The sequence below is a fragment of the Oncorhynchus masou genome, chromosome 32 (assembly GCF_036934945.1).
Source record: "Oncorhynchus masou masou isolate Uvic2021 chromosome 32, UVic_Omas_1.1, whole genome shotgun sequence".
Classification (NCBI taxonomy): domain Eukaryota; kingdom Metazoa; phylum Chordata; class Actinopteri; order Salmoniformes; family Salmonidae; genus Oncorhynchus; species Oncorhynchus masou.
Genome location: NC_088243.1, coordinates 57,897,964 through 57,910,795, shown reverse-complemented (window position 1 = coordinate 57,910,795; position 12,832 = coordinate 57,897,964). Strand labels below are relative to the sequence as shown.

Here is a 12,832-nt window from a genome sequence, read left to right as displayed (position 1 = left end):
TTTGTTGTTTTAGGTTATTGTCCTGCTGAAAGTTGAATTTGTCTCTGTCTGTTGGAAACCAGACTTAACCAGGTTTTCCTCTTGGATTTTGTCTGTGCTTAGCTCCATTCTGTTTATTTTTATCCTAAACTCCCTAGTCCTTGCTGATGACAAGCGTACCCATAACATGATGCAGCCACCACCAGTCTTGAAAATATGAAGAGGTACTCAGTGATGTGTTGTTGGATTTGCCCCAAACATAACGCTTTGTATTCAGGACCAAAAGTTAATTGCTTTGCCATTTTTTTGTAGTATTACTAAAGTTTAGAGCCTTGTTGCAAACAGGATGCATGTTTTGGAATATTTGTATTCTGTAGAGGCTTCCTTCTTTTCACTCTGTATTTACCCATAATACTAACATAAATTACAATGTTGTTCCATCTTCAGTTGTCTGCTATCACAGCCATTAAACTCTGTAAAGGTTTTAAAGTCACCATTGGCCTGCTGAAATCTCTGAGCAGTTTCCTTCCTCTCCGGCAACTGATTTAGGAAGGGCACCTTTATCTTTGTAGTGACTCGGTGTATTGATACACCATCCAAAGTGTAAAGTTAATAACAGCACCATTCTCAAAGGGATATTCAATGTCTGCTTTTTTTTTATTACCCATCTACCAATAGGTGGTGACCTTCTTTGCAAACAATAGGAAAAGCTCAATCAAACATTTTTGATCGTGTACACATAATTTGCAGATGTTACCACAGTTGCTGTGAAATGCTTATGTTTCTAGCTCTGACAGTGCAGCCATTTCATATAAATATGTAGTGTTACGTTCCCCAGCATGAAAACCAATAATGTCGCTCAAACAGAAGGGAGAACTAACAGACCGACAACCAAAACTTAACTGCTGGGGAGGGGTTCTGAGATACTCATGGGGGTGTCCCACTGAAAGTTGACTAGCCACAACAACTGGAACCTAAAAGACACCCACAACATTTTTCCAACAAGAGGTAAACAAAAGTTGAAACCCACACCACACTTAGACAGTAAGCAAACGGAAAAGGTGGCGCTAAACAAAATCAGGGAAATCAGAAAAAGGATTTTTTTTGTCTAGCAATCAAAATAGGGAGAGCCAACTAAAGGTGTTTAACCCTCCACATCTCTCAAGAGCACTGGGCCAACCACTCTTAAATAGCACCTGGGCCAGCACAGGTGAAACACCTCCCCACTAACGAGATGGCAACCAACACCGGTGTAACACATACTGACTAATGAGGTGACTCCAATCGGTGCGCCTTATGCGCTAATGAGCTATACTCGCTAAAGTCCAAACTCAAAACATTAACGGAACAACCAAAACCTGTAACAATATGTGAACTCAGCAAAAAAAGAAACATCCCTTTTTCAGGACCCTGTCTTTCAAATGTAAAAATCCAAATAACTTCACAGATATTCATTGTAAAGGGTTTAAACACGGTTTCCCATGCTTGTTCAGTGAACCATAAACAATTCATGAACATGCACCTGTGGAACGGTCGTTAAGACACTAACAGCTTACAGACGGAAGGCAATTAAGGTCACAGTTATGAAAACTTAGGGCACTAAAGAGTTCTTTCTACAGAAAAACACCAAAAGAAAGATGCCCAGAGTCCCTGCTCATCTGCATGAACGTGCCTTAGGCATGCTGCAAGGAGACGTGACTGCAGATGTGGCCAGAGCAATAAATTGCAATGTCCGTATTGTGAGACGCCTAAGAGAGCGCTACAGGGAGACAGGATGGACAGCTGATCATCCTCGCAGTGGCAGACCACGTGTAATAACACCTGCACAGGATCGGTACATCCGAACATCACACCTGCGGGACAGGTACAGGATGGCAACAGCACAGGAACGCACAATCCCTCCATCAGTGCTCAGACTGTCCACAATAGTCTGAGAGAGGCTGAACTGAGGACTTGTAGGCCTGTTGTAAGGCAGATCCTCACCAGACATCACCGGCAACAATGTCGCCTATGGGCACAAACCCACCGTCGCTGGACCAGACAGGACTGGCAAAAAGTGCTCTTCACTGACAAGTCACGGTTTTGTCTCACCAGGGGTGATGGTCGGATTCGCGTTTATTGTTGAAGGAATGAGCGTTACACCGTGGTCTGTACTCTGGAGCGGGATCGATTTGGAGGTGGAGGGTCCATCATGGTCTGGAGCGGTGTGTCACAGCATCATCGGACTGAGCTTGTTGTCATTGCAGGCAATCTCAACACTGTTACAGGGAAGACATCCTCCCTCATGTGGTACCCTTCCTGCAGGCTCATCCTGACATGACCCTCTACCATGACAATGCCACCAGCCATACTGCTCCTTCTGTGCGTGATTTCCTGGAATGTCAGTGTTCTGCCATGGCCAGCAAAGAGCCCAGATCTCAATCCCATCGAGCACGTCTGGGACCTGTTGTATCGGAGGGTGAGGGCTAGGGCCATTCCCCCCAGAAATGTCTGGGAACTTGCAGGTGCCTTGGTGGAAGAGTGGGGTAACATCTCACAGCAAGAACCGGCAAATCTGGTGCAGTCCATGAGGAGGAGCTGCACTGCAGTACTTAATGCAGCAGGTGGCCACACCAGATACTGACTGTTACTTTTGATTTTGACCCCCCCCCCCTTTGTTCAGTGGCACATTATTCCATGTATTCCATTTCTGTTGAATCGTGTTACGTTCATACAAATATTTACACATGTTAAGTTTGCTGAAAATAAACGCAGTTGACAGTGAGACGATGTTTCTCTTTTTTGCTGAATTTATATGATGTTGTGTATAGACATTATGCACAGTATATGATTAGAAAAGGTGTGTATGCAGTATGCAGTATATACAGATGAAGTGGGTTAAACAGTATTAAAGTGACCAGTGTTCAATTACTCTTTGTGGTTGAATCTGTACTTGAAATTTATACATGTTTTATTGAACCTGGGGCGGCAGGGTAGCCTAGTGGTTAGAGCGTAGTAACTGAAAGGTCGCAAGTTCGAATCCCCGAGCTGCCAAGGTACAAATCTGTCGTTCTGACCCTGAACAGGCAGTTAACCCACTGTTCCTAGGCAGTCATTGAAAATAAGAATTTGTTCTTAACTGACTTGCCTAGTAAAATAAAGGTAAAATAAAAACTAATAAGCAAGTCATTTAAGAACAAATTCGGCCTATCAAATGGCCTCCTGCAGGGACACGGGCTATAAAAAAAATAGTAATTATATATAGGACAAAACACACATCACGACAAGAGACAACACTCCATAAAGAAAAGACCTAACTTGGGGGCCTTACAGAGAATTGTATGTGTGGGGTACAGAGATGGGGTAGTCATTTTAGAAATCATGGTAAACATAATTATTGCACACAGTGAGCCCATGTGACTTGTTAAGCAAAATTTTACTCCTGAACTTATTTAGACTTGCCATAACAAAAGGGTTGAATACTTATTGACTCAAGACATTTCAGCATTTCATTTTTAATTAATTTGTAAACATTTCTAAAAACATAATTTCACTTTGACATTATGGGGTATTGTGTATAGATCAGTGACACAATCTAAATGTAATACATTTTAAATTCAGGCTGTAACACAGCAACATTTTCAAAAAGTTGAGGAGTGTGAATTCTTTCTGAAGGCACTGTATCTTGAGCTGACAGGTTTGCCTGTGTCTCTTTCATAGTCGTACCCCTACATTTGTCAGTGAAATGAGATTTCAATAACCTTCTCCTCTCTTGTTTTCTTTTCCTGTAGTACTATGACATAGAGCCAATATGGGATCCTCTAAATTTTACTCCCATGTCACTCACCAACTCACTCCGGACAGGTAAGAAGAAGTCATGACTTCATGGCAGAGCATAATCTTTTTATCTGACCAAAGTAAACAGCCTATTTCTCAAGACCAGATGCTAGAATATGCATATAATTGACAGATTAGGATAGAAAACACTCTAAAGTTTCCAAAACTGTCAACATTTTGTCTGTGAGTTAAACAGAACTGATATTCCAGGCTAAAACCTGAGGAAAATCCAATCAGGAAGTGCCACAGTTTTTGAAACCTCTCTGTTATGCATCTCTATTGCACCACTTAAAATGATTACAACCAGATTCCTTTTTCTATGGCTTCCCTAAGGTGTCAACAGCCTTTAGACATAGTTTCAGGCTTTTATTTTGAAGAATGAGCGTGAACGACCACATTGCGTAAGTGGATAAGTGGGGGCTCTCAGAGTGAGTTGTGCGCAAAAGAGAAAGGCGGCCATTGTTACTCCCGGTCCCAGTGAAAAGCCAACTGTCCCGGTTGATATATTATCAAATAGATATTTGAAAAACACCCTGAGGATTGATTATAAAAAACGTTTGACATTTTTCTGTGGACATTATGGATATAATTTGAGAATTTTTGTCTGCGTTGTCGTGACCGCTCTTTCCGGTGGATTCCTGGGCATAACGCACCAAACAAACGGAGTTATTTGGATATAAAAAATATCTTTATGGAACAAAAGGAACGTTTGTTGTCTATCTGGGAGTCTCGTGAGTGAAAACATCCGAAGATCATCAAAGGTAAACAATTCATTTGATTGCTTTTCTGATTTTCGTGACCAAGTTACCTGATGCTAAGTGTACTTATTGTTTTGTCGAGCGAGCGATCGATAAACTTACACAAACGCTTGTATTGCTTTCGCTGTGAAGCATAATTTCAAAATCTGAGACGACAGGTGGATTAACAAAAGGCTAAGCTCTGTTTTGCAATATTGCACTTGTGATTTCATGAATATGAATACTTTCTAGTAATATTATGACAATTATACCGGATCCGGGATGGGTGGTTCAGAGAGGTTAACTAGGGAAATTGTGTCACTTCTCTTGCGTTCTGTGCAAGCAGAGTCAGGGTTTATGTAGCAGTTTGGGCCGCCTGGCTCGTTGCGAACTGTGTGAAGACCATTCCTTTCTAACAAAGACCGTAATTAATTTGCCAGAATTGTACATAATTATGACATTACATTGAAGGTTGTGCAATGTAACAGCAATGTTTGGACTTAGGGATGGCACCCATTAGATAAAATACGGAACAGTTCCGTATTTTACTGAAAGAATAAACGTTTTATTTTCGAAATTATAGTTTCCAGATTTGACCATATTAATGACCGAAGGCTCGTATTTCTGTGTGTTTATTATAATTAAGTCTATGATTTGATATTTGATAGAGCAGTCTGACTGAGCGATGGTAGGCAGCAGCAGGCTCGTAAGCATTCATTCAAATAGCATTTTCCTGAGTTTGCCAGCAGCCCTTCGCTGTGCTTCAAGCATTGCGCTGTTTATGAATTCAAGCCTATCAACTCCCGAGATTAAGCTGGCAATACTATAGTGCCTATAAGAACATCCACTAGTCAAAGGTATATGAAATACAATTGGTATAGAGGGAAATAGTCCTATAATTCCTATAATAACTACAACCTAAAACTTCTTAACTGGGAATATTGAAGACATATGTTAAAAGGAACCACCCGCTTTCTTATGTTCTCATGTTCTGAGCAAGGAACTTACATGGCTTTTTTACGTGGCACATATTGCACTTTTACTTTCTTCTCCAACACTGTTTTTGAATTATTTAAACCAAATTGAACATGTTTCATTATTTATTTGAGACTAAATTTATTTTATGTGTTATATTAAGTTAAAATAAGTGTTCATTCAGTATTGTTGTAATTGTAATTGTCATTACAATTGTAATTGTATGTATTTGTGTTCATTCAGTATTGTTGTGTGTATGTATATATATATATATACAGTTGAAGTTGGAAGTTTACATACAACTTAGCTAAATACATTTAAACTCGTTTTTCACAATTACTGACATTTAACCCTAGTAAGAATTCCCTGTCTTAGGTCAGTTAGGATCACCACTTTATTTGAAGAATGTGAAATGTCAGAATAATAGTAGAGACAATTATTTATTTCAGCTTTTATTTCTTTCATCACATTCCCAGGGGGTCAGAAGTTTACATACACTCAATTAGTATTTGGTAGCATTGCCTTTAAATTGTTTAACTTGGGTCAAATGTTTTGGGTAGCCTACCACAAGCTTCCCACAATAAGTTGGGTGAATTTTGGCCCATTTCCTCCTGACAGAGCTGGTGTAACTGAGTCAGGTTTGTAGGCCTCCTTGCTCACACACGCCTTTTCAGTTCTGCCCACAAATTTTCTATAGGATTGAGGTCAGGGCTTTGTGATGGCCACTCCAATATTTTGACTTTGTTGTCCTTAAGCCATTTTGCCACAACTTTGGAAGTATGCTTGGGGTCATTGTCCATTTGGAAGACCCATTTGCGACCAAGCTTTAACTTCCTGACAGATGTCTTGATATGTTGCTTCAATATATCCAATATATCTTAAGCCAGCTATTTTGTGAAGTGCACCAGTCCCTCCTTCAGCAAAGCACCCCCACAATATGATGCTACCACCCCCTTGCTTCATGGTTGGGATGGTGTTCTTCAACTTGCAAGCCTCCCCCTTTTTCCTCCAAACATAACGATGGTCATTATGGCCAAACAGTTATATTTTTGTTTGATCAGACCAGAGGACATTTCTCCAAAAAGTACGATCTTTGTCTCCATGTGCAGGTGCAAACCTTAGTCTGTCTTTTTTATGGTGGTTTTGGAGCAGTGGCTTCTTCCTTGCTGAGCTGCCTTTCAGGTTATGTCGATATAGGACTCGTTTTACTGTAGATATAGATACTTTTGTATCTGTTTCCCCCAGCATCTTCACATGGTCCTTTGCTGTTGTTCTGGTAATGATTTGCACTTTCCGCACCAAAGTACTTTTATCTCTAGGAGACAGAACGCGTCTCCTTCCTGAGCGGTATGACTGCTGCGTGGTCCCATGGTGTTTATACTTGTGTACAATTGTTTGACAGATGAACGTGGTACCTTCAGTTTTAATGACTACAACCTAAATGTATGTAAACTTCTGACGTCAACTGTATATATAAAAATCGGCCGATTTAATCGGCATTTTTTGGTCCTCCAATAATCAGTATCGGCGTTGAAAAATCATAATCGGTCGACCTCTAGTGTATATAGTGCATTTGTAAAGTATTCAGACCCCTTATACTTTTCCCACATTTTGTTACGTTATAGCCTTATTCTAAAATGAATAAAAAATAATTGTCAATCTACACACAATAACCCATAATGACGAAGCAAAAACAGGTTTGATCTTGTTCAAATCCGGGCTCTGGCTGGGCCACTCGAGGAACTTCAGAGACTTGTCCCGAAGGCACTTCTGCTTTGTCTTGGCTGTGTGTTACGTGTCGTTGTCCTGTTGGAAGGTGAACCTTCGCTCTCTGGAGCAGGTTTTCATCAAGGCTCTCTCTGTACTTTGCTCCATTCATCTTTCCCTCCATCCTGACTAGTCTTCCAGTCCCTGCCGCTGAAAAACATCCCAACAGCAGGCTTCCATCTGACCACTCTGCCATAAAGGCCTGATTGGTGGAGTGCTGCAGAGATGGTTGTCCTTCTAGAAGGTTCTCCTATCTCCACAGAGGAACTCTAGAGCTCTGTCAGAGTGCTCATCGGGTTCTTGGTCACCTCCCTGACCAAGGCCCTTCTCCGCCGATTGCGCAGTTTGGCCAGGCGGCCAGCTCTAGAGGGAGTCTTGGTGGTTCCAAACTTGTGCCATTTAAGAATGATGGAGGCCACTGTGTTCTTGGGGACCTACAATGCTGCAGAAATGTTTTGGTACCCACAATCCTGTCTCGGAGCTCTAAGGACAATTCCTTTGACCTCGTGGCTTGGTTTTTGCTCTGACATGTTCTGTCAACTGTGGGACCTTTATATAGACAGGTGTGTGCCTTTCCAAATCATGACCAATCAATTTAATTTACCACAGTTGGACTCCAATCAAGTTGTAGAAACATCTCAAGGATGATCAATGAAACAGGATGCACCTAAGCTCAATTTCGAGTCTCATAACAAAGGGTCATAATATTATGTAAATATGATATTTCAGTTTTATTTTAATTTTTTATACATTTGCAAACATTTCTAAAAACCTGTTTTTGCTTTTTCTTCATGGGGTATTGTGTGTAGATTGAATGGGGGAGCTATTCAATCCATTTTAGGTGAAGGCTGTAACGTAACAAAATGTGGAAAAAGTGACGGGTCTGAATACTTTCCGAATGCCCTGTATGTATGTTTCCAAAATACAGATTAAATGGGTCTATCCAAAGATGTAATTTCGTGAATGCCAGTGGTAGCCTAAAATTGGAGGGCGCTTTTATTGTCAGGAGTAAGCTCTTCCTCGCCACCTCTTTTATGTAAAAGTCGTTTTTTTAAAACTCAGTTTTATGTCATGATATTGTTGCAGAGTTATAATGTAGACATAAGCCTACTTCTCCTTCTCTAACTTTCACTTCTCCATTGTCCTCAAGTGGCCTGTTTTAAAACCAATGTTTAAGCAAGACTAGTGGTTAGGTTGTGGGAATGGGAATAATGGAAACTACTACTTTCTCGGGGGATACCCATCTCTTTACCCACAAATGGCATATTCAAGAGCAGTCTAAATGAATTGACATACCTCTCAATCTTTTATATTGATGCTCATTACTTCATTAATCTTACAGGTATGGATACAGCCATCCTGTGAGGGCTCTGCTCCATTCTTAGAGCTGAAGGAAAATGTTGAATTTCAATGTCCTGAAGAAGGTTGTCTGTTCTATAGAGAGCTGAAGCCGAGTATAATTTGGCTGATAAGGTGTTTGATTGAAGTTACATCGGAGGGAGGATGTGGCTTAGGCAGCTGGCTCTGCTTTAGGCAGGAAGAGGAAGAGACTGGCTCAGCTAACAATTGTTTGAGGAGCAAGATGAGACGACTATCACAAGCGGTTTTGTCATATTTGGTAAAAGACTCAACCATTGTTTTGTTGACATGGAACTACAGAGCCCAGGCCCCCATTCCTAAAAGGTCATAACTTTGTTAGTTTTGTTTATCTGATTCAAAATACAACCTCTACTACAGCACCTGAGCTCAATTAAAGATATTTGTTAAGAAGAGGGATGGCCCTAGAGAGCTACTGGCTGTTCAGGGTTTTGTTCCAGCCTTGCTCTAACACCTGCTTTTGTTAATCAATGTCCTCATTGGCCGCTTATTAGTTAGTAGAATCAGGTGTGTTAGAGCAGAGCTGGAGCAAAAGCATTCACACCCAATACAGTAGGAGGAGGGTCAGCCAGTCCTGCTGTAAAACTAATGTAAACCATTGTTTATTTGTTCTTAATTACAGCAGATGGACCCTACCTCGAAATCATTGAACAGCCTAAACAGGTAACCCTTGTCTTCAGTGTGCTCCTTTTCTCAGTTACAGCATAGGCTATGTAATCAAAGTACACTCAAAATTAAAATGTTAACATATTTCAAAGTGATATTAAAAATGGTTTATTTGACTATCATTCATGTCTGTTCCAGCGGGGCTTCAGGTTCCGTTATGGATGTGAGGGACCCTCTCACGGTGGGCTTCCAGGGGCCTCCAGCGAGAAGAACAGGAAGTCATATCCCCAGGTCAAGGTAAGTCCCACCCATAAAGAATGATAGAGGCCTCTTGTGACCAAAAGGCTGTATTAGCATGGGCAGTGCCATTGAGGGTAGAGGTGGACCCGTTTCGAAATGGACCAGGGTCTTTCCCACTCAGACCCAATATGCATAAATATTTTTTTAAATATAGAGACCCGTTTCGAGCGATCCCGAAGACAGCTAGATCTCATCTGTATAGACCTGGTTGGATGCAGACCCGGTCCGATCCGAGTTCGGGAAGAAGGAGAAAAGTAATTTAAGCTACCTTATTAACCGGCGCTGATAAAGCGCGAGTGACAAGTTGAGTAGGAAGAGACGGCAACCAACCAAGCTGACGCGCGCTATAGTAGACTAATAGCTGCATAGCTAGGTTATTTATCATCCAATATGATTACATAGTACCAGTCTTGACTGCATCAAACCGGGAGAAGCTAGTTAAGGTAGCTAATGTTAGCTAGCTAGGCTAATTGAGGCTGCATGCGCTTTCTCATCCTACAGTTAATAATAACAACTCCATTCAGAAAGTTAAGTAGCAGCCTACACATTGGCTCTTGGTCGTTGTGGCCTATCTTCCTTCTTTAACTTTTAATTGTCATTTTAGTTCCATCTTCCATTGATTAGATATCTCCTAACCTTTGCCAGAGACGGTGTGAGGCTCTGACTGTAGCCTATTGCCGCTTTGTTGACTTAAGATTGTCAAACAACGAGCCACACACTCCACTTTCGTGAAAAGCAAGAGCAGCAGCATAAAGGATCAAATGTCTCTCTCTCTACTGCAGCAGTCGTGTTTGGATCTGTACGGGCCCTTCCGGACAAGTCATTTTAAAATTATACATACCCAAGACATATCAGATCCGACCCAGACCTGTGACATTATTTAAAGTTCTTGATCGGGTATTCGGGTACAGGTGGATCTGTGAAGACCTCTAATTGAGGGCTTCCACCATTTTCATGTAGTTAACTGGGTGGGACCTGTGTGGGAGTCATGTCTAACTGGGTCATAAGGAGGGATCAGCCAATTGTGAAGAAGAAAATTGACTACATGAAGACGGAGATTGCCTTAATGACCCATGCTGTCACAGATGCTATAATGGCATAGATACAAAGATGAGTCCTTTATGTATCTCTATGGTCCCACCAACATGTCCTTCCTGATGTTATTTTTTTCCTTCCATTCTTCAGTCACACCGTCTGTCCTTCATTCTGTCTTTCCATCCATCCTTCCTTTGTTCTTTCCCTTCCCTCCTTTACTTTCTTTTTTCCTTTCCCTCCTTGAGGCCCGCTGTCCGTCCTTCTCGCCTTTCTTCTTTTGATTTTTCAACTAAACAAGCGGAAGTAGGAATTCCCCATGAGATTCTTAGGAATTTTGTGTCTCACCTGTTTGAGGCGTAATCATTTTTTTCGTGTGAATGAAAACTTATTTTTTTTTTCAAGCTAACATCTGTCCATCCTGACAGAAATCTGTTCATACAAATAACACAATTTTCCCCCACACAAACACACACAGATACATTATTTGTATCTTTAGGCAATTCGAACTATGTTCAGACTGTACTCTGGGAAATCCCCTCTTGTTATGCCTCCAAATATTTCCCTCAAGCAGTAAGAGTAGGTATTGTCTGTTGGTGATGAGTCACTTACTCCAACTTCTCATCTTCTGAGCGTGCTTTTGTTTCAATACATTTTAACCTTTACACCTGAGAGTTTTTTGCTAAAAGGTTTTAAGTGATATTTTATTGGAGCAAGACATGAGAATGGATAGTCATTCAATGGTCAGGGGAAAGAGGAATGTCCTCTTAATTTCTTCAGTAAGCTCTAAGTTCTGTTCACAGGATTGTTTTTGTACTTTTTTGTACTTATGTTTTTTTTTAGAATATACCTTTATTATTCCCTGCAAACCCTACCACCCTTCCCCCAATTGGAGAAAACTAATAAACAATAACACTTAGGCTTCTACCTTCAGTTTTATATCTTATACATATTTTACAAGAGTTATTTTGTTTGTTTTTTTAGTCCTGGCCTTTCTCTATTTCTGATGTCCATCCAGTTTGATTTCTATTTGTAACTGTGCTATTTCACAACATTTCTGAACCTATATACATTTTACAGACCCTGTATGTTTTACATTTGTTATTTACATTTACATTTTATCTTATTAGTCCCACTCATCCATTTTGGATTTCTATTTGCCATATATTTTCCAACTGTGCTGTGATGCTTCACAACAGCACTGAACTTTTCTATTCTCATAGCTTCTACAGATTGTAAATTAAAGATACATTTTTGTTTTTGCTAAAATAATGATTATATTATTGATCGATTGACTGTGGCTTTTCAAATCACCCAGTGTTGCTATCTGCAGCGTTAGTTCTAGGTAAATGTTGCAATTCTTCAGCCATTCCTGGACCTGTGACCAAAAAACGAGCTACTTATGGACCCAATCAAAATAAATGATCTAATGACTCTGCCTCCTCAAAGCCGAATCTGCAGAGCTGGGAAGATTGTATCCCACATATATATAACATTCTATTGGTTGCAAGAATTTTGTATAATCATTTCAATTGAAAAGTTTTGAATCCGGGGTAGTTTTTTGCGTGTCAATTCATAAATCACGTGCCATGGAATCAGTACATCGAAAATCTCTTCCCAACTATTTTGCAACTTATATGGCACAGCTGTCAATTTTGGTCCTTAAATGAAACTGAAACAATTTTCTTTCACCATTTATGTTCTTTAATGCAGGGCAGACAGATAAGTTCCTTACTTTTTCCCCCTTCCACTTGCCTCTTCCATTTTTCTGGTAATGCAGCAATTAGTTGGTTGTAATTTTGGGTAGAGCAGACATTCTCATGTCTGCATTAGCTGCATGTGTAACTCCACCAGTCCTATTTATGATACATTATTTTTAAATGATAAATTACATAGAAAAATACATTTTTTTTTATCAATTGGTGTATTTGAGTTTAACCACTATTTGTTGTATTATTTGTTCTGTCTTTTCAGGTGGATTAAACTGAAATGAAATCATACCCGCAAAACACCAGTCTCAACATCAAGAGTGAAGAGGCGATTCCGGGATGCTGGCCTTCTAGGCAGAGTGTCTGTGTTCATTTGCCCATCTTAATCTTTTATTTTTATTGGCCAGTCTGAGATATGGCTTTTTCTTTGCAACTCTGCCTAGAAGGCCAGCATCCCAGAGTTCTTCACTGTTGGCATTGAGACTGGTGTTTTCCAGGTGCTATTTAATGAAGCTGCCAGTTGAGGACTTGTGA

General features: G+C 40.4%; 1 protein-coding gene across 6 annotated transcripts in view; it reads left to right on the top strand.

The window, feature by feature from the left end:
- The window catches only part of LOC135526301 (nuclear factor NF-kappa-B p105 subunit-like), a 38,042-nt gene that overhangs the window by 3,396 nt on the left and 21,814 nt on the right, over positions 1-12,832 (top strand). For 5 of the 6 annotated variants that reach the window (XM_064954556.1, XM_064954558.1, XM_064954553.1 and 2 more), the window contains 3 exons: positions 3,750-3,822; positions 9,274-9,314; positions 9,456-9,554. In XM_064954556.1, the coding sequence (XP_064810628.1) occupies positions 3,750-3,822; positions 9,274-9,314; positions 9,456-9,554 (213 nt within the window). The other variant, XM_064954559.1, reaches the window with a different exon arrangement.